The sequence below is a fragment of the Gopherus evgoodei genome, chromosome 1 (assembly GCF_007399415.2).
Source record: "Gopherus evgoodei ecotype Sinaloan lineage chromosome 1, rGopEvg1_v1.p, whole genome shotgun sequence".
Lineage (NCBI taxonomy): Eukaryota > Metazoa > Chordata > Testudines > Testudinidae > Gopherus > Gopherus evgoodei.
This window is the reverse complement of record NC_044322.1, coordinates 38477704-38505624: the sequence shown is the minus strand read 5'-3', so window position 1 is coordinate 38505624 and position 27921 is coordinate 38477704. Positions and strand designations below refer to the sequence as shown.

The following is a 27921-nucleotide window of genomic DNA, read 5'->3' as shown; positions in this document are numbered from 1 at the left end:
AGGGTAAAATAAGAAAGAAGGAGAAAGAAAAAGCTACAGCTGTAACTAGGAGGCTAACTAACTATAAGTATGTAAACCAAGAGAACAATAGTCTTAATGGATTGCTAATGGCTTTATCTCTAGCCACTGGAGGTTGAGAAGGAACCGAGAGGGGTTAGCCTGTGTGCACCGACTAGCCTTGTGGCTCTGCATGAGGAGAGACAGCACATGTGTGGGCCCAAAGGACACTACTACCAAAGTTCTCCAATCAGCAACGTAGGGACACAAGTACACCTACAGTGAAGCACCCATAGGGGCACTACTCAAAGAAGAATATCTCTGAGAAGATTCACATTTAAACACATAAATCATGTTCCCTTGACTGCAAAGCAGAAAACAGAATACATGAAACAAAGAGAAATACAGATTTAGTAATGCAGTTTCACTATCTAAAAAGATGCTGTTCATGCTATTGGAAAAATTTGTTGCACAGAAAGATAAAACAAAGCTTAAATAAACATTCTTGGAGATGTTTGGGCTCTCTCTCAGCAACTCAAACTTGCTGGAATCTCTATGTGACTCACAATCAAAGATGGCTTAAAGCTACTCAGTATGAGTGAGTGGCAGAATCTGGCCCTGATGAAGATTTTATTTTGTTTGCAGGTAATAAAACTCATAGACTCATAGACTCATAGGTCAGAAGGGACCAATCTGATCATCTAGTCTGACCTCCTGCACAAGGCAGGCCACAGAACCCCACCCATCCAATTTTATAACAACCCCTAACCCAGGACAGAGTTATTGAAATCCTCAAAATTGGTTTGAAGACCTCAAGCTGCAGAGAAACCACCAGCAAGCGACCCGTGCCCCACGCTGCAGGGGAAGGCGAAAAAACCTCCAGGGCCCCTGCCAATCCGCCCTGGAGGAAAATTCCTTCCCGACCCCAAATATGGCGATCAGCTAAACCCTGAGCATGTGGGCAAGAGTCACCAGCCAGCACCCAAGAAGGAATTCTCTGCAGTAACTCAGTTCCCATTCCATCCAACATCTCCCCGCAGACCATGAGCAGACCTATCTGGTGGTAATCCAAGATCAATTGCCCAAATTAACAATCCTATCATAACATCCCCTCCATATACTTATCAAGCTTTGTCTTAAAGCCAGGAAAGTCTTTTGCCCCCACTACTTCCCTCGGAAGGCTGTTCCAGAACTTCACTCCCCTAATGGTTAGAAACCTTCGTCTAATTTCAAGTCTAAACTTCCTAATATCCAGTTTATACCCATTCGTCCTCGTGCTTACATTAGTACTAAACTTAATAATTCCTCTCCCTCCCTAATGTTAACCCCCCTGATATATTTATATAGAGCAAGCATATCCCCCCGCAGCCTTCTTTTGGCCAGCCTAAACAAGCCAAGCTCTTTGAGTCTCCTTTCATAAGGCAATTTTTCCATTCCTCGGATCATCCTTGTAGCCCGTCTCTGAACCTGTTCCAGTTTGAATTCATCCTTCTTGAACATGGGACACCAGAACTGCACACAGTATTCCAGATGGGGTCTCACCAACGCCTTGTATAACGGTACTAACACTTCCTTATCCTTGCAGGAAATACTCCGCCTGATGCATCCCAAAATCGCATTTGCTTTTTTTAACAGCCGTATCACATTGGCGACTCATAGTCATCCTGCTATCAACCAGTACCCCAAGGTCCTTCTCCTCCTCCGTCGCTTCCAACTGATGCGCCCCCAACATATATCCAAAATTCTTATTATTAATTCCTAAATGCATAACCTTGCACTTTTCACTATTGTATTTCATCCTATTTCTATTACTCCAGTTTACAAAGTGGTTCAGCTCTTCCTGAATAGTATCCCTGTCCTTCTCCGTGTTAGCAATACCCCCCAGCTTCGTGTCATCCGCAAACTTTATTAGCACATTCCCGCTCTTTGTGCCAAGGTCAGTAATAAAAGGTTAAATAAGATCGGTCCCAAAACCGATCCTTGAGGGACTCCACTAGTGACCTCCTTCCAGCCTGACAATTCACCTTTCAATACGACCCTCTGGAGTCTCCCCTTTAACCAGTTCCTTATCCAACTTACAACTTTCATATTCATTCCCATCTTTTCCAATTTGACTAACAGTTCCCCGTGCGGAACCGTGTCGAACGCCTTACTGAAATCTAGGTAAATTATATCTACCGCATTTCCTTTATCTAAGTAATCCGTCACCTTCTCAAAGAAGGAGATCAGATTGGTTTGACACAATCTACCTTTAGTAAATCCGTGTTGCAAATCGTCCCAATTACCATTGACCTCTATGTCCTTAACTACTTTCTCCCTTAAAATTTTTTCCAAGACCTTGCATACTACAGACGTCAAGCTAACAGGCCTATAATTACCCGGATCACTTTTATTCCCTTTCTTAAAAATAGGAACTACATTAGCAATCCTCCAGTCATACGGCACAACCCCCGAGTTTATCGATTGCTTAAAAATTCTCGCTAACGGGCTCGCAATTTCACGCGCCAGTTCCTTTAATATCCTCGGATGGAGATTGTCCAGGCCCTCCGACTTCGACCCATCGAGCTGTTCAGTACGGCCTCTACCTCAGTTGCGGTAATATCCACTTCCATATCCACATTCCCGTTTATCATCCCTCCATCATCGCAAGGTTCCTCACTAGTCTTATTAAAAACTGCTCCACAACAAAGTAATGCCTGGTGTGGCAAGGCACCTTCTCAGTCTGGTGTGTGGCAAGGCATCTCCTCAGTCCCCCCAGCCTCTGCTGCTTTTAGCCCTGGTGGGACAGGCTTGGATAATGGAGACATAGGGGAAGTCTGCTCCCCGTACCTCCAACAGTCCTGTTTATAAAGTATTTTACTCCTTGTGGGAGAAAGTACTGCCTCTCCTCCTGGCGAGGCTTGCTGTCTTGCTGTTCCAACACTCCTGGCAGCAGGGCTCCTTCTCCCTCTGCTCTCCCCCCCTCCTTCCTCCCAAGGAAGGGTTTAAAAAGATCTCAGGCAACCCTAAGCTGGAATCAGCTGATCCTAATTACCCTCAGGTAGCTCCCCCTCAGCTGATTCTAATTGCTACCTTGGTAACTCTTTCTCAGTTGAACCTGATTGCCCTGTAGTTTCCTCCCAGTTGATAAGAAGGAGGGCCTTTTAACCCTCTGGGACTGATTCCTACCCCTCCCTTGCAGTTGTCTGTCCTGAGTTTATCACATTGGATAATTTAAGACCTGTTCAGAACCACTCCTTCTTCATTCAAACTACTGGAAAGTTGCTAACAAGACTCCTTCACACACCTCCAGATGTAGGAACCATTTCAAACACCTGTCCTTCTCTTTTTAAAAAAATAATCTGTTTGAGAAATGTTTCCTGTCTCTTTTTCAATTATGTAATTTCCCCTCCCTCCCCATCAACTATAAATAAATAAATAAATAAAGCTTACCTGTCTGAAGCCCAGGTAGACAAAATATAGTCCTACAGAGTTACGGCTTTTTTATGCATAAATATTTTACAAATTTAATATCTGTTATCTTGTGTCTTACAGATATAAAAATGGGAGCTTTGTATAACTGGAAAGGGAGATTCCCAGCTCTTTAATCAGATCCAGTACTTACCTTCACCTGGGACATTCCCAAGAATGGAACTTTAATTGAGGTATACAAAACCTATTTCTGGTCATTTTTAGAGATATTTAAGACTCCTTGTAAACCCTTAACAGTTGAACTCATGGTTACCAAGATACCTGGCTTTACAGGGAAGAGATACAAAAATAGACTCAATAAAAAAATCTTAAAACTCTCTAAAATATTCCTAAAGTTTTAACACCATTCAGCTGGAATGACCTGCATAACTCACTCATGGCTTTATCACTCAAGAGCAATATGCCTGTGGAAGTAGGGAAAGAATTGACAAAGATTTGTAGGGGATCTTAATGCATGTCAGTCTGTTAGCAAGAGTTAGGCCAGCTGTAACCCTAATGATATGAGATTTGTAGAAGCGAGGTTAGTGTGAAGTGAGTAGGAAAGAACTGTGTGAGAAGTTATCACGACCTTGCACTGATAATTAAATACGTAGGACTGGCACCCAACGTGAGGAAAATAAGATAGCAGGATAGCCTCTGTTAAACAAAAGCAGCTGTTGCTATTATTGTCTGTATTATTGCTTGTTATTGTCTGTACAAAGGTATAATGCTGCTGTAATTGTTTACCTCTTAGAAGACCTGTCCGGGACTGGGGCGACCCAGTGCCTAGGGCATGTCCCTTCCCCCCAAATTGCAATTGCTGGAGTTAGAAATACAAGTATTTGATTTTGCTGCACCCAAACAAAAAGCGAGAACTGAGTTTTTCTCAGACAATTTGGGGGCTCGTACGGGATGGCAACGCCTACTGAGATACAGGCAGCTGCTACGGATCATTCCCCTTCGAACCCCATGGCGCCACAAGAGAGGTATGAGACCTTTGAAATCTCTATTGGGGAGTCGTCAGAGGACTGTCCGTGGGGCCTTCTGTCTCTGTTGGGCTCACGCCATCTGAACTTATTGACTGTGCAGCAAGATCAGATGCAAAATGATATTGGGGAAAGGCCCCAATAAGGTTAGTTTATAGCACTACTGGGAAACTGCTGGGTTGGCCAACAAGGTAATGCATAGTGAAATGCATTAGGTATGCACCGGTGCTGAGGGGTTTTTACCGCCTCAAGAGGGGTTGTTATACCGCTTCATGGTATTGGGTCCGGACATAAGGTACAGATGCATCGTGGTATTTGGAAATAAGGCCTTGGTGTGTGTGTGTGTGTGTGTGTGTGTGTGTGTGTGTGTGTGTGTGTGTGTGTGTGTGTGTATACACTAGTGTGAGTGACTGTTACCGGAAGATGCCCAGAGTACGCTGTGAAGCGAAAGCTCGTGAGCAGGACTACTCTAACACAAGCCCAGTAACTAATGGATCTTTAGAAGATCCGACCCACGGTGGGCTGACTCGGCCTGGCATCGTCCGGTGAGGAAGCTACCTGGGTCTAGGAACGTGTGAACCCATCTTCCCTCCCCCTTTCCTTTCCATGTGGGCTGCTGATAGTCTGATCATTTCACTGGATGCAATCAGAGTAGGCGGTGCCGTCTCCCTGAGACTAGCTGACGCTCTTTGCTGAAGAGAGATGTAGGAGGGTTGTGGCCATCCTCGTTAACCTCTCCTGTGTGAGTACCCTGTAGGGAGAGATCGTTAGTTTATGTGCCGTTAGCGCGGACAGGGCATCCCCCCTGTGTGTGTGTGTTTGGAAAATGGGTAGGGGGGAGCCCTGCAGAATTTACACCATCTATTTGTTTTACCCTTGTTATTTTTATGTTTGCTTTGCTTGGTATTGTTGATGTTATATGTTAAGGAATGCATGATTAAAGGAGTGCCCACTCTCAGCCGCAGTAAGTCTGAGAACTGGAAAGGGGTTTAGCATTCCTCTGTCCACTCTGGTTGACCGGGAAGGGTGGCAGGTGGATCTACCCCAGTTGTAGCAGGACTGGGCAATAGAGAAGTTGGAGAAAAGGGAAGAGATGTGTACTTGATAACTAGAATTGAGCAATTAAGAGCATAGATCATGAACCAGGCAGCAACTCAAACCTACGCCCAGGGCAAGTTGCAGACCTTGACAGGACTTCCAGGTGGAAAAGGAAGCACTGGCTAAGCAAGTACCGGTCCTGCAGGGAATTGTCAAAATTTAACCATTTGTGCTCAGCATACACCATAACAGAAGGGTGTTTGCCACAAAGAGGGAATTGAATAGTTAAACGCCGATGGGCCATGCGTTTTGCCCAGGTGACAAATCTCACGAGGGAAGACTTGGGTAGCCTTGTGAGTAAGAATGTTTAAGGGAAGAGACCAGGGGGGTGCGGGCCAGTTGAGAAGCCCACTCTCCTAGCTACACTGGAAGTGGAACAAAGCCGGTGCCCAGGGAAGGGACGGTTCAGCGAGAAAAGCAGGCAACAGAGAGATTGGAAAACAGGTTGGAAACATGGAGGGCATAGTGAAAGAAAAGGAGTAAGTAAGTACAAGAATGGGAAACTTAAATCCCTGGAACAATAATTGGAATGGTAAAATCTGAGTTGATTGGGTGTCCTTTTGGGAGACTAGCAAGTGATTTAGGAAAGAGTGAGAAGTAACTCTGTAGTTGCTAGAGGGAATCAAGCAGCTGAACTTTGTAGAATGCTAAAGAGGAAAATTCTTGGTGTCTTTGAAATGTTTTTAAACAAATCCAGGCAAAGAAATGATTTGGCTGCAATCATTTGGCTATGAATGATTTAGTTGAATTAACTAAAGAAATGTAATATACAGTTTTACTTAATTAAAATCCTATTAGGCTTTAAGGGGCTACAATAAGTGGTGTTTTCTTTCAGATTGTTGTGTGTTTTGAAAGCAGGAGTTAAAGGTAAAAGGCAATCAAAATTCTGGTAGTATCAACTGTGTCTCTTTTAAGTAAGAGTCTTTAAGCTGTGGATAGTTTTGGATCCAGAAGCAAGCCAGAAAACATCTGTATTAATGCAAATTATCTAACTGATAAGGTAGGAGCCACTGAAACCGGGGCTGCCTATGAAACCAATACAAGAAAATATGGGGTAATTCCTCTGTTTTGCCTGAAATCAACAAAGGTATTTGTATATTTGAAGCAATGACTGACTGCCCAGAAGGGTTAGACATCTGTTTTTCTGTCTTTCAGATAATCAGAGAAAACTGATGCCAGCTGAACAGCATTCAACATATCATGCATTTACTAGCATAAAAGGAATTATGTTTTGTGTTCTATGTCCTGTCTTGTGGTGCTTGTCTCGTGGCCAAAATTGTTGTGTTTAATATTTTCATAGGACAGTCTAGTTTAAAATCAAACAGAAGGGTTAAATCAAAAAGCAGATACTTGTTTTATTCAATTTGGAATACAAAGTGTTTGGATAAATCAGGAGAATGTGATATACTAAAGTCTAATACATTTGCTTAAGTAAGAAAAAGAAACTTCATTGGCCAAATCTTTTAATTGAAAATTGTTATTAAAATTTGCATACCAAGTCTTTGCAAGCAAGGATATGAAAAGTTAATCCACTCCCCATATTGTACATGGGATCCTTTTGGCTACCTCAGATTTCTAGCCAGAGGGCCGGGTATTGTGGGAAGCTATTGGACACCAGAGGTTGTACTGAGTGGATTCCTCAAAAGTGGGTGTGCTTGTCCTGGCTTGTTGCTCCAAAGCTCTGTAATAAAGTTATTTTACTGGAAGGGTGTATGTGGCATACATTGAATAATAAGACTAATATACTGTATAATGGCAATGTGCATGTGTTCATTGTTGGGAAAAGGTGTATGAGTGAAGAGAGGAAGTTTCCATTGTAGTTAAAAGAAGCCAAGAAAGAGGAGAATGAAAAAAAGAACAGAATGAATTAACTGAAAAAAAATAGCTAGTATGCTCAGTCCGAAGATAAGATGCTGGCCCCCCTCAAGGACACTGCTCACAGCTAAGGCGTGGCTGACAACCAAGAAAAGGCGGGGTTGAATGTGCCCAAGCAGCTGTAAAATCTGCAAACACTGCCAGGCATTAATGAAATGCGTTAGGTTTCTTTTCTCACAGGTAAAGAAGTGCTACCCAAAGACCCCAGCTGCCCTGCCACTCCTTGGAACCAGGAGACTGGATTTATGTAAAGGTCCACCAAAAAAAGACTACTCTCGCACCGTGCTGGAATGGCCCTTACTAATTAGGGCTGACTACCAACACTGCTGTGAAGTGCCAAGGACTGACTGCCTGGACCCATGCGTCTCACTGCAAAAAGGCCCTCCGCCTCGAGATAATTCCACTCCTACTATTGATCAGCCTGTCTCTCCTTCTCATGTTTCTTGTCCTCCTGAACCCCAGGAGAAAAGGACAAGGTGATGTGCTGGTAACCTCTCCTTTATCCACCGACAGAGCTAACCTGCATTCAGTATTTGCTACGGAAACCAAACCACAACAGGGTGCTGTGCTGGTAACCTCTCCCCTGTATGATGCTGAGCCACAATGCCTTCAGGAAAGAAGAAGGAACACTCGCTTCACTGAATTTGCAAAGTCCAGGAATTCCTGCCTACAAAAGACATTAAGAACTGAGCGTGGTGAAGAGACAAAGAATTATACACTGGCAGGAAGAAACTTGTGGGATCCATGCTTGGGAATGTGGCATTGATTGGATTTTGAGGTTTATAGTACCTTCACCATGTAGTACCCTCCCTAACTGGATTTTTAATGACAAATACCAAAGGCATCTTGTTGCCACTGTCCCCCCCCCCCGCCATTTCCTCCATTACACTATTATCCCTGTAACACATCCAAATACAGACAATGCCATACAGCTGCTATAACCCAATGACCAAGGCCTTCACACTTTAGTGATTTATTTAAAGATTGTTTGGGGGGGGGGAAAAGGAAAAATATTTTTAAAGTTCAGGATACCCCATATAAGTGAACAATCGAGTGGAGAACAAATGGGTCGGTGGAAATAAAGATCCACAATATTACTGCAAATGAACTCCAAAAATTTATAATTGGAATTGATGGGTTCCATAGTGAAGTAGATATGATGGCTATACCTGGAATTTGTACTGTGTTACATGAAAGAAGCCCTTATTGTTAATTGGTTACTCAATTAGTAAATAATCAGATGAATACCCAAAGAGTTTGTTCTGCCACTGGAAATTTTACTTATATTGAAACCATTCCAGTGACAAATAATGTAACCTGTACCTTATTGCAATATACCCCCTCCTATGCTATTAATGTCAATGCCTCTTGAAAGTACCTGAGATTAGTTAAAGGTATATAACCAACAGATGTGATATAGTACTACACCAAAGAGATATGTATTAGGATATCAATGGATTGTGATTAATACAACACTAGGGGCTGCCATTAGATTAGCACAACAGAGGCCCTGGGTTATTTCCTCTGGAAGAAGAGAGACTTGACCGGATCCCTATGGGATGGGGCCAATAGCGCAGCAGCCATTTGGAATATTTTTAAAAGCCAAGAACATGATAAGAAATCAGGCCAACTAGAAAAGGCCACTAGCCTTATTTCTGGAGCTCAGCTAACTCAAATACAGGCTAGAATTGGTGAGTTACATGTTATTTCCACCCTTAGTTCTATGACCCAGAAGTTACTAACAGAGATGGTATTGAATATCACTGAGGCTGGGAAGACATTGCAGTGGGATCTAGCACGTTCGGAAATTCAGGATTTCCTGAATGACCAACTGATGGCCATTTGGAGTGATCTTGAGCACCAGACTTGGCCCACTGCCCTTACAGACACATCAGGAGTACCATCTGATCTGTGGTCATGCAGACACATCTGGACACTTTCTGAGTGGAAGTGTGGACATTCACAGTGCTCCTTCCAAGCTTTTGGACCAGTTAGGGGGGTGTGGGCTCCCACATACCGAATCCTGACGGGTCCATGGGAAGGATGCATATGGGACTGGATTATTCACCGAGACATCTGGGAAATTAGACCACCTGGTATACCTGACTGATTTATAGTCAGTACCTCTAAAATAACACCTAATATTTTGTATAGGAATAGGGAGTCAATGGACATTTGGCTGTTAGAACCCCTGCAGCTTCAGTGTATCCATACACTGAAGCCAAGAGAAGTTGTCACTGTTTATGATAACGTTTGCTGGGAGGGTAGAGGACAAGGAACTATCCTGACAGGACACTTACTTTTCAAGCTAATGATAGCTGTATGTATGTTAAAACCGCCACATTGCAAGATATACATTTTAATCTCATCACCACTGCAGACAATCATATTGTTTATTGGCCTGCCTATAGAATTTTGCAAGTAGCCCTTAGTTTAATTGGACCAGCTTAGTACCTGATCGATTTCAAAATTTGCTTTCATTGTTACCAGAGGTTCAAAGAATCTCTGAATTGCAAGGGCAAATTCACATGCTTCAGAATATGTATCAAGCTGAAAACAATGCCTTTCATACAGCTTATAGAGTGTCTACTTTGTGTACTAAGTATGATATATTATGTTTTGTAATCAAAACTGTACAACAACCTCATCATATTATTGCTATGGGGATATTATTGCTTGCATTGTTGTTAGTTTAAAATTATGTCACTGCTGTTGTAAAAGACATAATAATAGTAATACCTTTCATGACTATGCTAATTATGTATTGTCATTACACCAGTGAAAATCCCTAAGGTTGAAACATCTGATGTAGAATCAGAAATCCATGGCTTAATGCAAATAGAGATTTGAAAATATCTGTTGTACTAGAAGTACAAAAGGGGGGAGTGTGGAAGTAGGGAAAGAATTGACAAGGATTTGTAGGGGATCTTAATGCATGTCAGTCTGTTAGCAAGAGTTAGGCCAGCTGTAACCCTAATGACGTGAGATTTGTAGAAGCGAGGTTAGTGTGAGGCGAGTAGGAAAGAACCGTGTGAGAAGTTATCATGACCTTGCACTGATAATTAAATACGTAGGCTGGCACCCAACATTAGGAAAATAAGATAGCGGGATAGCCTATGTATAAACAAAATGCAGCTGTTGCTTATTATTGTCTGTATTATTGCTTGTTATTGTCTGTAACAAAGGTATAAATGCTTGCTGTAATTGTTTACCTCTTGAGAGACCTGTCTGGGACTGTGGCGACCCAGTGTCCTAGGGCACTCCCTCCCTCTATTGCAATTGCTGGAGCTAGAATAAAGTATTTGATTTTGCTGCACCCAAACAAAAAGCGAGAACTGAGTTTTTCTCCGACATGCCTAAGTATTTCACGTTGGTGAATGTCACCACAGTATCTTAGTGCTGCCATAGCATCTGAGCACCAATTTCAAAATCACACTGATAAAATCTTTTGCCAGGTTATACCATATTATATTTATATATATATACACGTACCATAATATTCTATACATGCACACATTTTATATATATTATTGATTTTCTTAATGGATTTCTGTACATTAATTCTCTTTTAGCATGGATTTTCTATATCTACTTACCTCTCTAGAGTGAATTTCTTTGGCATACAAAGGGAATAAGAATTCTGACTCTCCTTCCAGTCGAAGTCCTTCTTTTGTAACATGTAAATGTCCCATCCCAGTCTGTGGAGAAAATGAAAGAGTAATATGTGCTTTATTCTTACTGTAATTTTTATTTCCTTTTCATTTGTTAAGTTGGATCATTATATAATATATATTTTTTCTGCCTATGCTATTAATGAAGATAACTGCACTATAGGACTTAACAGTTTAGTTACCACTTCAAAATTCTTCACTGACTTCCAGACAATTCTTCTTAGGACATGAGATATTTTTATAACCAGACATCCCAATACCTTTTATTAATAACGTATTTTGAGGGAAAAAAGAAAAAAATGTGAAGCAAGAAAGAAAGTTGTTAGTGTAATTGATTTTTTGGATCTTGATCTACTTCATCAGGAAGAACAGGAAGATGCCTGTGTAGGAAGAAAAAAATCAACTAAATTCAAAAGTGAATATGTGTTGCCCATGTTTACACATCTTTTATGCTTACTTTCCAAGAACATGTGAACAATTTATTTTTGCATATACTAATGCTCACATAGAACAAAACTTTAAGAGCCTATGCTAGAGTATTTGCTCAGTTGTTGGTATATTTTATTTGGAATGCGACACTGCTTGACACGCAACAAGGGGAGAGGCTTTGTGATTTTATTTTCCATTTTTAATTCTTATTTTAACTTCCAGGTCTTCTCTTCTCTTCGGTCTCTCTGTGAACACTCCAGCTCTCAGCATCTCTCAGGATTCACTTTCCCTTCTCTCTTTGCCAACTCCTTCAGTCATTTCCCCCCTTTCCTCCTCCATCTCTTAGGTCCTTCCTCATTCTCTGTCATTCCTTTCATCTCCCTCACCATCTTGTTTCATTCTTCTTTTCCTCTTTCCCTCTCCCTTGATACATAGTTGGTAACATGAAAAATATGGCGAGGGGCAATTCTAATAAGCAGAGGATGTAGAGGCTGCAGATATTCAGGATCTGGGCCTAAAAGACTCAGGAATTCTGAAGGAGCAAAGAACTGAACCTGGCTCTGTCACAGACTGGTGCCATAACCACTGAGCCATCAGAGAGTATTTAATTTGCATATTTCATTCAAAATTATTCTATAAAAAGGAGATGGCACTGGACACCATAGTTTGGTTCTGTAAATTATGCAATATACTTACAAGGAGAAGCAAATATCTTGCTGCAAATATTGATAGGGAATACCTACTGCGTACGAAATGAACAGTGAGCAGAATAAACTTTGTTTCAATAAAAAGTAAAGCACCCAGCCACTTTTCGTGCATTCTTTACGATACCAGTAAGTGATACTGTAACCACATGCTTAAACTGCTGCATTTGATTGACTTAATATCCAAGAAAAGGAACAGAAGCAGTGGGGAGGACATAGTAGTTCTATTCTATTCTATTCACTATAGGCTTTTATATCATGCTCATCACTGTAGTATCTGAAAGTAATATCTGAGTTGAATCCGCTGTATTGCACATATGCAGAGAGCAAAGTAGGGCACCTTAATCAGTAGGGCCCAAAGACATCTGGAGAAGGGTTGTAATAATTGCTAGATATGCTCCATAGCTGTTTCTGAAGCTGTACAGTGTTGCCTGATCCTTTTTAAGGGTAATAATATTTGTATTGATTGCCAAGGAATCAGAAGATAATAAGGTTCTTTTCCCAGAATCAGTTTATACAGAGACTAAAACCAATGAATTGAATATCTTGTAGGAACTCTTGGAGTGTATGACAAAGACACTCACACAGAGGGCAAAGTAAAGCCTGAGAGATTTTTATCAGGATCACTTATGAAGCCAGAAAAGCTCTGAGCCACATAAACAGATAGTAATAATACAGTATTGGGGATATCTATGCTATTATTCTTTGCATAAGCTCTTTGATTTGCATACTTAGACCCTTCCTTGAGGACTTGGTGATAAAAGACAAAGGACCAGTCCTGCCTCTGGCAAGCCAAATGAGTCTGTTGGTCCAGGTTCCTCAGTACCAAGACTGATGGTAGAGGGTGGGGAGGGATAGCTCAGTGGTTTGATCATTGGCCTACTAAATCTAGAATTGTGAGCTCAGTCCTTGAGGGGGCCATTTAGGGAATTGGGGTAAAAATCTGTCTGGGGATTGGTCCTGTTCTGAGCAGGGGGTTGGACTAGATGACCTCTTGAGGTCCCTTCCAACCCTGATATTCTATGATAACAATAGAGCTGAAGGCCTCAAATAGTGGAAAGCTAAAAGTGATAGCAATAACTCTCTCTCTCTCTACATGAGGGTTTACCCTATTATAGGGCCTGAACACCATCATGAATATTCATATTAAATCCCAGCATTCCATGCCCAAATCTAATTTCCTCACCCACATAGATATAAGGTACACTTATCCTATAGATTAACATATTAATGGTATTTAACTCACTATCATACCCATCACTTCTTGCTTAAGCAGCTCTGCAGTTATTACTTCCATGTTCCTGTGGTTGCAATTTACCATTAGTTTTTAGCTCCTGCCATTGAGCAAGCTATTCCTAGTTCCCAAAATCTGAGGGTAACCATTAGACCATTTATCTATGCCAAAGGTTGCAGGCCTACTATACTTATGCTAACTTGCTTAAGCTAATGTCTTACAGGGTATAGGCCAGTAGGTTCCTTGCATTACAGCTAAATATAATAAAGACTAAGCTAGCCATATCAGTTACAACAGAAAGTTCACACTAAAGGCAAGCAGTCTAGCAGATTCCATACATTCACCATTTGAGAGCTCTGAGCCAATTAGAGATCTGGAGGAAAAGGTTATAAATACAAGAACTGGAGACTCTAGACTCAGTGGCTGATTGACACTGGACAAAGATGTGTCTGCTGTGTGGGCTGGGTCCCAATACCTGTATCACTTTGGATATGAGCTACAGATTCTCTGTCTTGCTAGAAACAAAGGAGAAAATCAACTATTAGTTCAGGCACTGGGATTTGCTACTGGCTTAAAGGATCTTCTGAGGGAATATTTATATTGCAGTTACAGCGAGACTGCAGCTCATATAGACATACCCAACCTAGTTTTAACCTAGCTAACTCAAGTACCAGAGCAACGAAGCCATGGGAGCACAGGCTTTAGCACAGGCTAGCTCCCCAAGTAATTACCCAGGGTGTTGGGCAGGCTTGCATAACCCACGCTAAAGTCCATGTTGTGGAGTCTTCACTGCTACCAGTACCCGAGCTAGATAGATTAGAGCTAGCTCAGGTATGTCTACACAAACTGAATCAGATCCTCTCACTGAAGAGTAGACAAACCCTCATGGTTTTGCTGAGGAGATTCTGAAGTGCTTGGAGGAGAACTGAGAGGCTGTCATCCTCTTCAGTTTCTGGAGAATCCAGGTGACACATTCATTTTGAGGCCACATTACAGAGACTGAGAAATCAGCTCTGTGACAATATTAGAGGGGCATGTGTGTAAGCACAGTCAGGATGAGCTCTACTCTGATATCTGGTGGTGAATCGTGGCGAGTTGTGGAAAAGAACTTCAGGGTCTGGTTTGCTTGCATAGGCACACCCACTCCACAGAGCATTAGCTGACAGCTGCGCAAATGGTCACTTTGGCTGCTGTGGGATCCCCAGTTTCTCTGTTATTAGGGCAGGAAGAATAAAGTGTTGTTATCCTGATTATGTGAATCAAGGCCAGTGGAACTGTTTTATGACAGAGGGACTCATCATCAACTAAGTAGCACTTACTAGACAAGGGGCATGGGTTCCAAAACCCAGTGAATTGAGAGAGGCTGCGGGCAGGTATTTGTGTCTGATGGTATGCCCACCCCCACCCTTTTGAGGGCCTGAAACACCAATTGCACCGCCTCCTCTCTCCACTGTTGAATAGCAGAGCTAATTTTGATTCCATTGGGGTCTAGTTACAGGCTGATGTACTGAATTCACTTTGGGCCAATGGTGCACCAGCACTGGGGCTCCCTTATTACAAGTAGAAATCATTAAAGAGCTGAGTGCTGTGTTAACTAGTGGGGGAGCCTGAATATCTATTGCTAAGCAGCTGGCAGAGTGCAGCAGTTTGTGGGATGGTTGGAGCATCTCAAGGGATGGCTGTAGTGGAGCAGCTTGTGGTGAAGGCTGCAGCAGAACCCCATGGAGAGGTGGGGCAGTCGGCCTTGGACCATGTAAGGTGCATCTTACCACCCTGCGTGCCCCTTTCTCCCCCCCCCATTTCCACCCAGCTGGGGGGGGAGGGAGATAGAACTCTGCAGATAAACTTTTGAACTCTGGGGCTGCACTGACCAGGGACAGAGACCTTTGGGTTGTTGGACTTTTGGGGGATTTTTTGGGTTGCTGGACTCAAAAAGACTTTGGGGTGTTGAACTTTTGGGACTTTGGGGTGATCTTTTGAGTGGTTGGACTTAAGACCCTAAGGGGAAAGGGATACTGCCAAACTTACTTGGGGGTGGGTCTTTTGCTCATGGTTTGTGTTATGAATCCTGTTTGTGGTGTTTCCCCAACATAATGCCACATTGTTTCACTACTTTATTAAAAGGATTTTGCTACACTCAGACTCGTGCTTGCAAGAGGGGAAGTATTGCCTCCTAAAGGTGCCCAGGGGGGGTGGTATGTAATTGTCCCAAGTCACTGGGTGGGGGCTTGAGCCGGTTTTGCATTGTGTTATTGAAAGGGAACCTTTAGATACTGAACCTGGCCCTTGTTGCTGCCAACTGTGATGGGCAAAAGGGTTACATGTGTATGAGTGCACCAAGGTAAAAATAGGTATATATTCTGTTGAAACCTTGCACTGAAATATATGTAAGAGCAACAAAGTGGAGAAGTCTGTATAAAGATACACTGTAAGCCAGTGATCCCCACTCACTGGCCAGTATGACAAAAAAATCCTCACCAGTGGCAGTATTTCAGTCCTTTTCTTTAGCGTAGGTTTATTGTCTCTCAAATCAAAACAGTTCACCTAATATCCAAATCAAGTCTGTTTCCCTTTCCCATAGCCACCTGCAGGTCTCTATAGCTCCTAGTATACCAAAACTTTGGCTTTACTACAGTAGACTCTCAATATAGGTCTCTCCTGTTTCCAGGCTCTCTCCTGACTGAACTGAGAGCATTCATTTACACCTCCCAGCAGCCCGTCATATGATTTGGTCTCCTGGCCCCATTCCTACATGGATCTGATGATCATCTCCTCAAACATCTGTTCCTAAAGGGGCCACACCTCAGAACACCAGTATGCCAGTCTTATGTTCTTATGTAATCAGGCCCCATTAAGGCTTCCAGAGTTGAGACCTAAAAATTAAAAAACATCCCAAATCATTTGTCAGTTTTCAATATCTTGGCATTGATACATGCCTGGTTTAGAAGAGAAAATTACTCACCTTGCAGTAACTGAGGTTCTTCGAGATGTGTGTCCCAGTGGGTGCTCCACTCTAGGTGATGGTGCGTCCCGCTGCTGTTGATCGAAGATTTTCGGTAGCAGTGCCTGGTTGGGGTGCATGCACCCAAATGGTATCTCCTGTCTAGTTGGAATCTTCCTGAGTGTGTGCGCCCCACACCCTCCTCAGTTTCTGCTCTACCGTTGAGAGTTATCTTTGTACTCTAAAGTAGAGGAGAGGAGGGCGGGGAGTGGAGCACCCACAAGGACACACATCTCGAAGAACCTCAGTTACTGCAAGGTGAGTAACTTTCTCTTCTTCTTCAAGTGCTGTCCCTGTGGGTGCTCCACTCTAGGTGAATGTGTAGCAGTACTCACTATGGTTGATGGGACTTTGGAGATGCGGCAGGGTGTACTGAAGATAGTACTGTATGGCCTACTATTGCGTCTGTCATGGTGGCTTGCGTGAGAGCATAGTGTTTTGCAAATGTGTGTTCAGATGACCATGTAGCCGCCTTGAAGATATCAGGAATGGGAACGTTGTGTAAGAAGGCAATGGATACCGACATGGCTCTAGTGGAATGAGTTCTAATGTTGTTGGGCGGTTGAAGATTCTTCGCACGGTAACAGGATCTGATGCAGTCAGAGATCCACTTGGATAGACGTTGTTTGGAGATAGCCGTGCCTTTTGACCTTTTGGCAATGGAAATGAAGAGTCATGGAGACTTGCGAAATGGTTTAGTTCATTCTAAATAAAAGGCAATTGCTCTCCTCATGTCGAGAGTATGCAGGGTTGCATCCTGCGGAGTTTTGTGAGGTTTGGGATAGAAAGAAAGTAGGTATATAGGTTGGTTGAGGTGGAAGGTCGACACCACCTTAGGAAGAAATTTAGGATGTGGTCTCAAAGTGACTTTGTCTTTGGAGAAGATTGTGTAGGGATGGTGGGCCATGAGGGCACTCATTTCACCAACTCTCCTCGCTGATGTTATGGCAACTAGGAAAGCCACCTTCATGGACATATGGAGGTGAGAGGAGGTAGCCAACAGCTCAAATGGAGGTTTCATGAGGGCATGAAGAACGAGGTTAAGATTCCATGTAGCCACTGTTGGATGTATTTCAGGGTAAAGATTTTGCAGGCCAGAGAGAAAGCGTTTAATGGTGGGGTGTGTAAAGAGGGAGTACCCATCCAATAGGTCATGGTAGGTGGTAAGCGCCACCAGGTGCACTTTGATGGAGCTGAGCGAGAGTCTGTCCTGTTTTAGTTTCAGGAGGTAGTCTAGAATGTTAGGGAGGGTCACATTATTGGGTGCTAAACGTTTATGCGAGCACCAAAGAGCAAAATGTCTCCACTTCTGAAGGTAGGTTTTACGAGTGGAGTCTCTCCTACTGTGCAAGAGGACATATTGGACCTGCTCGGAACAGGCTAGTTAATGGGTTTGGAACCATGAAAGAACCAGGCTGTGAGGTGGAGCTTTTGGAGCTGAGGCAAAGGACTTGTCCTTTGTCCTGCTAAAGGAGGTCTGGTCTGTTGGGGAGAGCCCATGGGTGACAGGAAGACATGCGGAGAAGGTAGGGGTACTACGTCTGTCTTGGCCAAGCTGGGGCAATAAGGATGACCTGGGATCTTCCGAAGAACCCTGTGTAGTAGAGGGATAGGTGGGAAGGCGTACAGGAGGTAGTTGTTCCATGGGATGAGGAATGCATCTCCTAAGGATGCGGTCCCGAGTCCTGCCCTGGAGCAAAACAAGGGGCATTTTCGGTTTCGGGTCGTGGCGAAGAGATCTATTGACGGCGTGCCCCAGTGGGAGAAAAGCTGTTGGAGTACTGCGGGGTGCAGTTCCCATTCGTGTTCTGTTGAGAAGTGTCTGCTGAGTGCGTCCGCAGTAGTGTTGTGACAGCCTGGTAGGTAGGAAGCAATGATCTGTATTCAATGTCATATGCACCAATTCCATTGTCGAATGGCTTCCGTGCAGAGGGAATGTGATCGGGCTCCACCTTGTCTGTTTATGTAATACATACATGCTATGTTGTCTGTTAAGACTCGCAGGTATTTGTTCTTTATGAGGGGAAGAAAGTGAAGGCATGCTCTCCTCACTGCTCTGAGCTCTAAGAGATTTATGTGTAGATGTGTCTCTGATGCAGACCAATGGCCTTTTGCCCTGTGTTCCCCTAGATGTGCTCCCCAACCAATCAGGGAGGCGTCCGTGGTGAGCATGAGCGTTCGGGATCGTTGCTGGAAGGAAACCCCGGTGCAGAGGTTTTCTGGACTTGTCCACAATTGTAGGGAAGTTACAACATGGGGTGGAGGAATTAGCAGCATCCCTAAGGGATGTCTGCTGGGTTTGAAACGGGAGTTAAGCCAGCTCTGGAGGCATCTCATATGTAGCCTGGCGTGTTGAACCATGAAGGTGGTAGCTGCCATGTGACCAAGGAGCTGTAGGCAGATTCTTGCTTGCATCCTGGGATGAATAGAGAGCGTACGTATGAGCTGCGTGATAGCGAGGAATCTGCTGTATGGGAGCGAGGCCCTGATCTGGGTTGAGTAAAGATGAGCTCCAATGAATTCGATCTCTTGTGTGGGTATCAGGGTAGATTTTTGGATGTTTATTTGGAGGCCTAGGCTGTGAAAAAGGGAGATGGCGAAGCGCGTGGCTTGAAGTGTCTTGCCATAGGAATTGCCCCTGATGAGGCAATCGTCCAGGTAGGGGAACAGTGTGACCCCATGTTTGCAGAGATGAGCCACAACCACGGCTAGGGTCTTGGAAAAAACTCTTGGAGCTGTGGAGAGTCCGAAAGGGAGAACTCTGTATTGGAAATGATCCTGACCGATTGTGAATCGAAGGAAGCGTCTGTGAGCTGGATGTATTGATATATGGAAGTAAGCATCTTGTAGGTCGAGGGCTGTGAACCAGTCCCCTTGATCCAATGCAGGTATTATTGTGCCCAGTGTGACCATCTTGAATCTTCGTGTCCTCACAAATTTGTTCAATCGGCGTAGGTCTAGTATAGGCCTCCATCCCCCGGTTTTCTTCTGCGTTAGAAAGTAATGGGAGTAGAACCCTATCCCTTGATGTTGCGTTGGCACAGGTTCCACTGCGCCTAATTGCAGAAGGTGTGCCACTTCTGTGTGAAGTAACTGCTCGTAAGAGGAGTCCCTGAAGAGGGACAGGGAAGGGGAAAGGGTAGGAGGGTAGGATATGAACGGGATGGAGTAACCGGTCTGAACTATTTCGAGGTCCTGTGTAATCCACTGCCAAGCATGTTGGAAATACTGGAGGCGGTGGCCAAATGGACAAGTAAGTGGTGGAATCAAGGGGTGGTCGTGCAGACCCTCGTCCAAAGCTTCAAAACTGTTGTTTATTGCCCAGTGGATGGAAGGTGGTGGCTTGATTTTGATTTTGTCTGCGTCTGGGAGGTCTAGTACGATTCCTAGTTGTGTCGTATGGTCTGGATTGAGGGTGATAGTGTGCGTGGTCTTTGGTAGGGTTGGTATCATTGTCTCCTGGAAAGAGATGGGTGACTGCCCAGGGTGCGCAGTGTTGCTCTCGAATCTTTCATGGTGTGGAGGAGTTAATCAGTTTTTTTCGAAAAGAGTTTGTCCTTATCAAAGGGGAGATCCTCCACTTTGATCTTGAGCTCTTTAGGAATGCCTGACGCTGAGAGCCAGGAGGATCTGCGAATAACCACAGCAGTTGCAGTGGTACAGGCTGCTGTGTCCGCCGTGTCTAAGGACGCCTGTAGGGCCGTTCTGGAGATCAGCTGTCCCTCAGAGAGGATTGATTTGAAGTCTGCTCTTCTGTTCTCTGGGATGTATGAGGCAAATTCGAAAAGCATATTGTAATTATCGAAATCATAGCTAGCGAGGAGAGCAGAATAGTTTGCAATCCTGAATTTTAGTGTCGAGGATGTATAAACCTTGCGGCCCAGGACATCAAGGCATCCAAGGTCCTTGTCTTGCGGGGTAGGTCGATATTGTGACAGTTTGGTCCGCTGTGCAACTGCATCGATGACAAGAGAGTTCAGTAGTGGATGAGAAAATAGGAAGTCTGCGTCCTTTGCAGGAACGTAGTATTTACGTTCGATCGTCTTACAAGTTGGTACAAGAGAAGCTGGGGTTTGCCAGAGAGTGTCAGCTGGCTCCATGAGTGCTTCGTTTATAGGGAGCACAATTTTCGAGGGTGCAGATGGTTGAAGGATTTTGAGGAGTTTGTGCTGAGTCTCCTGAACCTCTTCTAAGGGGATATCCTGACTGAGTGCAACCCTCCTAAAAAGTTCTTGAAATTGTTTGCAGTTGTCCACGGTCGGTGGAGGTGGAGGGAGGATGGCTTCATCTGAGGCTAATGGAGAGTTAGGGTTAGGCGAGTCAGGATATAGTGCATAGCTCCCAGGCTCAGGAGGGGGCTCAGGCACCATGGAAGTGGAGGGAGCAGGAGACTGAGGCACTGGAGGAAGATGATTGGTAGGAGGATTCTGCCATGGGTACCACTGAGGCCAAGGCATCGGGTAGGAGAACCCAGGCATCGCCCACGAGGGGGTAATGTAGGGAAACTGAGGCTGTTGGGCTTGAGCGTAACCTGAGGTGGTAAAGGTGCCTGTGGAGGAGAAGCAGGAAGGGAGAACTCTGCTTGCTGCTGTAGCTCAAGGTTACCGTCAGTGAAAGCCAGTTCATGTGGAGAAAGTGGCAGGTCAAGAAAGGAGTCCTCTGTGTCTAGGAGCGGAGAGTGAGGCTTAGGTGGCACTAAAAGGTCACTTTGAGTGAGAAACTGTTGTTCCTGCTCCCTAGGTTGAGCTAAGCCTGCTCTTTGCTCTAGCTCTTTAGAAGGAGAGAGTGTCCGAGAGTGTCCTGCTGTGTTGAGCCTAGAGGTGCCCTGCAGGAGGTCTGCTGCTGGTGCGCAGGCAGAAGAGTGGCTGGGTGCCGACGCTCTTCTTGGTGCTGAGGCTGATCGCGCTGTCGGCACCGCACCTATTTTCGTTGCTGAGGCAGAGCGCGCTGGCGGGACCGCGGCCACTTTTGGTGCTGAAACTGACCAGGCTGTGAGTACTGCGGCCATTTTGGGTGTCGGTGCCAAACGCGCTGCTGGCACCGTGGCCATTGCCGGTGCCGAGGAGGAACGTGGTGCCGGTGCTGAAGCCCCTCTCGGTGCCAAAGAGGAGTGAGTTGTCCGCACCGCAGTCGTTTGCGGCGCAGAGGGGACCGAGTCAACAGGTGCCTTCCCCACACAGGAGGTCTGGTCCCTGCCTCTAAGCTCTGTCAGAGCGGTTACTGAGGCGTTAGAAGAGGCTGAAGCAGCTGTCTTTCGTGCTGTCAGCACAGGAGGTAGGGATCTCGCCGAGACCCCCCTACCCTTGTTAGAGTCTCATTTGTGAGACTGCTGAGCTTCTTGCCTCAGCTCCAGGGAGGGTGAAGCAACGCTCCCCACCGGTTCTGATCTGGCTGGGGATCGTGTGGGAGTGGGTTATACCTTTCCCGTCTCCGACAGCGGCTGCAGGGATTTTCCCATCATAATGATCTTGAGGCGCAGATCCCTGTCACGACGAGCTCTTGACTTGAGGCTCGCACAATGGAGGCACTTTGCGGGGATATGGGTGTCCTTGAGGCACTTGACACAATGAGAGTGGCTATCTGACCATGGCATGGAGTCCTGACAGGAGATGCATCTTTTTAAACCTGAAGCTCCTGGCATTATGAGTTAGAGATGGTCGAGGAGAGTGTCTCAATGGGACACAAGTCTGAGGCTTGTTTTTTGTTTTTTGTTTGTAAACTACGTAACTAACTATGTAACTATACTAAAGGAAGGGAAACAACTGGGAAGTAATTAATAATTATTTCTATGTTCTTTGTTACTGTTTCCTATAGAGATCAGGGAAGAGAAGGTAGCACTGTCCCGAGTCCCGTCTTCAGCCGAGGACGGTTAAGAAGGAACTGAGGAGGGTGTGAGGCGCACGCACTTAGGAAGATTCCAACTAGATGAGAGATACCATCTGGGTCCGTGCGCTCCAACCAGGCACTGCCACGCACCGTCACCTAGAGAGGAGCACCCACAGGGACAGCACTCGAAGAAGAACCAGGGCACCTAGTATCCACCCCAGTCTTCCTTGTGTTTGTCTCCTAACTTATCATTCATTATTATAAGTACATGTTGTGATGTTATTGATATAATCTGGGACCATATAGAACATGGTTGCAACCAAGGTCCTGCAGTGGTACCAAATCTTATGTAAAGGGGGTCATATAAGGTGTCTAAGACCAGGTTATGGATTGCTGGTTATGATTATGCTGTCTATATGTATGTATCATTTTGTAGTTGAAGTTATGAGTATTGGCTCTGTACTGTCTGTACTTCAAACTTATGCTATGCTTCTCGGAGACATCCCAGACAAATTGGCGTTAGCTCTGGCAAGCCTGCTTAATGGCCCATTAAGGACCATCAGCTACACAAGTGACCCATGGAGAGAAGGAAGATACGCCTTGTACTCAGCAAAGTATGAAAGAACTTGCCCATGTGACTCCAGACTCCATTTTGCTGTAATTTTCCACAGTAAGAACAAAGAAGTGTTCTTGCACCTGGAAAAAGCCTATAAAAGGCTGATGCCTCATCTCCATCTTGTCTTCAATCCTGCTTCTTACCTCTGGAGGGACTTTGCTACAACCTGAAGCTCTGAACAAAGGACTGATGACCCATCCCAGCTGTAGATGTACTCCAGAGACTTGATTTGAACCTGCATCAATTCTAGAAGCCTGAAGAACTTTGCCATTACTGCATGTAATTGATTCCATTCAACCAATTCTAGCTCTTATCTCTATCTTTTTCCTTTTATGAATAAACCTTTAGATTTTAGATTCTAAAGGATTGGCAACAGCATGATTTGTGGGTAAGATCTGATTTGCATATTGACTTGGGTCTGGAGCTTGGTCCTTTAGGATCGAGAGAACTTTTTTCTTTTATTGGGGTGTTGGTTTTCATTACCATTCATCCCCAGGATGAGTGGCACTGGTGGTGATACTGGGAAACTGGAGTGTCTAAGGAAATTGCTTGTGTGACTTGTGATTAGCCAGTGGGGTGAGACTGAAGTCCTCTTTGTCTGGCTGGCTTGGTTTGCCTTAGAGGTGGAAAAACTCCAGCCTTGGGCTGTAACTGCCCTGTTTAAGCAATTGGTCCTGAATTGGCACTCTCAGTTGGGTCCCGCCAGAACCGCATCGTCACACGTCATGCACACTGTAGAGCTCATATGGCTTGTTTCTTGTTTCCCTGGTGATTTTCTAGTTTTAGTAAGTCCCCATGATTTTTCAGAGTACAGATCATTGCACAACTTTTAACGGGACACGTTCTGTTGCTAAGATGCTTTCATTTCATCCCTTTATTATCTGTTTATTTTAGAATTTGTTTTTAATGGAGTTATGTGAAATATTCATAATCAAATTTGGAATGCTTAAAATTTGAACATCTGTTGCCAATTCAAAACTATGTATTCTCTCTAAATATCAATACTAAAATGGGATTATTTTTGTGAAAGTGGTCCCACTTTAAGCAAAATTATTTTCATTGTGAAAATATGAAATGTCACAGTTTTGAATAGTTTCTCTGACAAATTGTTATTTTAGAAATATTTTAGAGGACGAAAAATATCTGTGAAACAGAATTATGAAAAATGACTCACAGTTTTTTCTGTAATTGCACACAGCTGTAGTTTCTAATTTGAAACCACAGCCCAGATCTTTCAAACAAAATACAGTACTCACATAAGAAAAATTATGCATTTGTGTAATCATTTGCAAGATTGGGTCCTAAGTCCCTCTAAAAGTCCACTATTTTCAGCTGGTGGTTTCACCACTAACTGGTGTCTTGCATAGTATAATATATATACACTTCATCAACATGTGTTCAAAATCTGCTATATACAGTATCATTCCTTCATTTGTACACTGTCTGAGGGAATGTACAGAGGATACAATCACTTTTTCATCTGTTTTACCACCTGACCATTTCAAATAGCTCCAGGAGTTGATAATCCATTTGGCACAGGGTCTGGACCTGAAAACTTCAACTTTTAAGGAAAAGACACCACAGAAGTTCAACATCGAGTCCAAAGAAGGAGTAGGGGTGAGAGAGAGAGACAGAGACAGAAACAGACAGATAGAGACTTCTCATTAATGATGGCCTACTGGGTCTAGCTAAGCACTTCTGTTTCGTTCCACCCTGAATCCCAGAATCAAATAGAAGGTAGATCATTTTTATCAGGTGCCACCATGGAGATGCCAGTATTTCCTAACCCATCTTACTCCTGGCTTATTGATGTTGACTGCAGCCAATGAAATTGAGTAGTTCCAGAGCAATTAGATCTTCCTATTGAATAAGGACATCAAAAAACAGACCTTAGGTGAAAGAAAGTCTTCTCGGGTATCTCGGGGATAAATATTCCTTCTAACCAGTTAACAGATTCATCGTTTCTATGGCCAAAGGGGACTATTATGACTATCTAGTATGACCTCCTGAGTAACACAGGCCATAGAACTTCACCAAAATAAATCCTAGAGCATATCTTTCCGAAAAACATCCAATCTTGATTTAAAAACTGTCAGTGATAAAGAATCCATCTTGACCCTTGGTAAATTGTTCCAATGGTTAATTACTCTCACCATCAAAAATTCACATCTTATTTCCAGTCTGAATTTGTCTAGTTTCAACTTCCAGCCATGAGATCCTGTTATGCCTTTCTCTGCTAGATTGAAAAGCACATTATTAAATATTTGTTCCCCATGTAGATACTTCTAGACTTTAATCAAGTCATCCCTTATAACCTTCTCTTTGTTAAGCTAAATAGATTGAGTTCTTGGAGTCTATCACTGTAAGGCATGTTTTCTAACACTTTAATCATTCTTGTTGCTCTTCACTGAACCCCCTCCAACTTATCAATATCCTTCTTGAATTGTGGGCACCAGAAATGGACATAGGATTCTGGAAGCAAATCCTGCTTCCAAAAACAGAGATAAAATAAGCCTTCTACTTCTACTTGAGAGTCTCCTGTTTATGTATCACAGGATCACATTAGCTCTTTTGGCCACAGTGTTACTCTGGGAGCTCATAGTCAGCTGATAATCCACCACAACCCTCAAATCTTTTTCAGAATCACTGCTTCCCAGGATGTTTTCCTGAGGTGCAGGAAAAACAAACACACACACACACTACCAGCAAAGCTAGTGACTAAGGGGCATATAGTGGCCAAGCACATCCTTCAGGAACTTAGGATGCTTCGGGTGGTATCGGCTTCTTCCCTTAGATTGTGCACCTTGCTAATAATGTTAGGCATTTTGGCTAAGTCTCAGACCCAAATAGAAGATCCTCTGTTTGAGGGAGAGGTCTTATCAGCCTCAAGATGGATAAGATTCTTGAGGAAGTGAAGATTCTTAATCTATTGTTGATCTCTGGAACTCCTTCAACCAGATGAGACAAGGGAGGCCCCCCGTGACCTCTTCCTTCCAGAATCACAGACTTAACCTCAGTTGTACAGCTTCAATTTCAGAAGAGGTAGCCATAACACCAAAAGAAGAAAAGCACTGGAAAACATCTTAGATCAGTTTCATCTTCTGCCACTCATTTGACTTCTTTAGCAGCAAGACCAAAAATCCGACATGTTACCTGACAAGCTAGCACCAGTTTTACCTTCTGTTTTCCTCTCATTGCTCCTCCTTTTGGAAATCATTCTGACAGTTTTTTTGACGCTTTGGGTAGAATTACTATGGAGTCTAGCTACAAGAGATCATCCAGTTTGTCACTTCAGTTTCAATTTGTAGCCTTTCTGGCCTACCGTGTTTTATTATTATAACATTAAGATAGGAAAGCCATTCATTTTTACATTTAATTTCTAGTATTTATTTTTATTTTACTTGACTTTAAATGTGAGAGCTAAGCATTTTGATAAACAGATTGAAAGCATATCTAGCTTCATTGTATTTTTGAATGCACCTTTATTTCTTCTGAAAAGAAGTTTTGTAAGTTCTTAGAATAATGCCCATCTTGAATAAAAACTAATATCCTTATGTCTCAACTGTACAGTAGGATTTTCTCTAGCATTGTAAGACCTTGTAAAAACTATGCTAAATCAGGGCAAAAGGCTTTTTCTACAATGGTAACAGTAGGTTCTATACTGAAAAAATGAATCTAAAAAAAAAAAAAAAGTTAAAAAGGTATAGATAAGAAAACCAGTAAGATAATTCACTGAATAGCTGTGACAGGCAATCAACTCAAATGAAACTGGTTCCCCTTCAGCAGCTATAACAAAATTAGGAAAACGAGTGGCAAGGCATTTATTATTAGAAAGCCAAGGGAAAGAGTTTTGTGTGTGCTACCCCATCCCAAATATTGACAGTCTGCACATAATATAATTACTGAAAAAAATTGACAATGAAACTAACTACAGTGTAGTCAAAATGTAGCAGAATGACCAGCCAGGGAGCCTCTTTTCTTACACATTTATATCTTGCTTTTAAGTCAAATCCATGAAAAGGCTAAAGCAAGTTTAGACTGAGACATCTATTGTTGTGTCCCAAAGGTACCTTAGTTAATGACTTTATAGATCCAGCAATTTGTGCAGTATTTCTTGTTGCGATTACTATTTTAGGAACTTGCTTGGCAAATAAAAGTGTACTGTTTCATTGAGATAATAGGACTGTGGGTAGAGTCTGTTAATAAACAATCAGCAAAAACAGGCTTGGTAATGAATCTGATGAGAGCTTGTGTTTGACTCACAATATCTATTTTAGAGCTAAGTATGTGCATGGTGTATTAACATTGCTGATGCCTCATCTCAGTTTCTGTTGCAAGAATTCTATTTCCTGGCATCAGACAGACAAGTTTATCTGATTCTTGTTCTTAAGAGACAACAGAATCTTGTCAGTTGAAAATACTGGCCATGTTAGAGTACTGAGCAGCACCAGGTACTCCTGAAGGTGAGAGGTTTATTTGATATCTACCGGTTTGGAAACTAATCTTACCCTCGCCATAAAATGGTTACACATGACATAAATTACACTCATCGGGGCTTGGTTAGAATGAATATAATTAATATTCCATGCTCTAGAAAACTAAAGGCTAGTTTGAATGCCACGGTTCTGTAAATTAGTGGCTACAGAAAGCTAGTCCAGGCATGGAGACTCAGTGCAAGATTCACTTTTGCCAGATTTCTCAACCTGCTGAGGTTTGCTTATCTTAAATGAGAATAATATTTAAGATGCAGATGTATAAGATATACTTAGACTCATAGACTCATAGACTCTAGGACTGGAAGGGACCTTGAGAGATCATTGAGTCCAGTCCCCTGCCCTCATGGCAGGACCAAATACTGTCTAGACCATCCCTAATAGACATTTATCTAACCTACTCTTAAATATCTCCAGAGATGGAGATTCCACAACTTCCCTAGGCAATCTATTCCAGTGTTTAACTACCCTGACAGTTAGGAACTTTTTCCTAATGTCCAACCTAAATCTCCCTTGCTGCAGTTTAAGACCATTGCTTCTT

General features: G+C 43.4%; 1 protein-coding gene across 3 annotated transcripts in view; it reads right to left on the bottom strand.

Annotated features, from left to right (window-relative positions):
• The window catches only part of SGCG (sarcoglycan gamma), a 204878-nt gene that overhangs the window by 112848 nt on the left and 64109 nt on the right, over nt 1-27921 (bottom strand). For all 3 annotated transcript variants that reach the window (XM_030562005.1, XM_030562022.1, XM_030562014.1), the window contains exon 3: nt 11003-11104. In XM_030562005.1, the coding sequence (XP_030417865.1) occupies nt 11003-11104 (102 nt within the window). The remainder of the gene's footprint in view (nt 1-11002; nt 11105-27921) is intronic.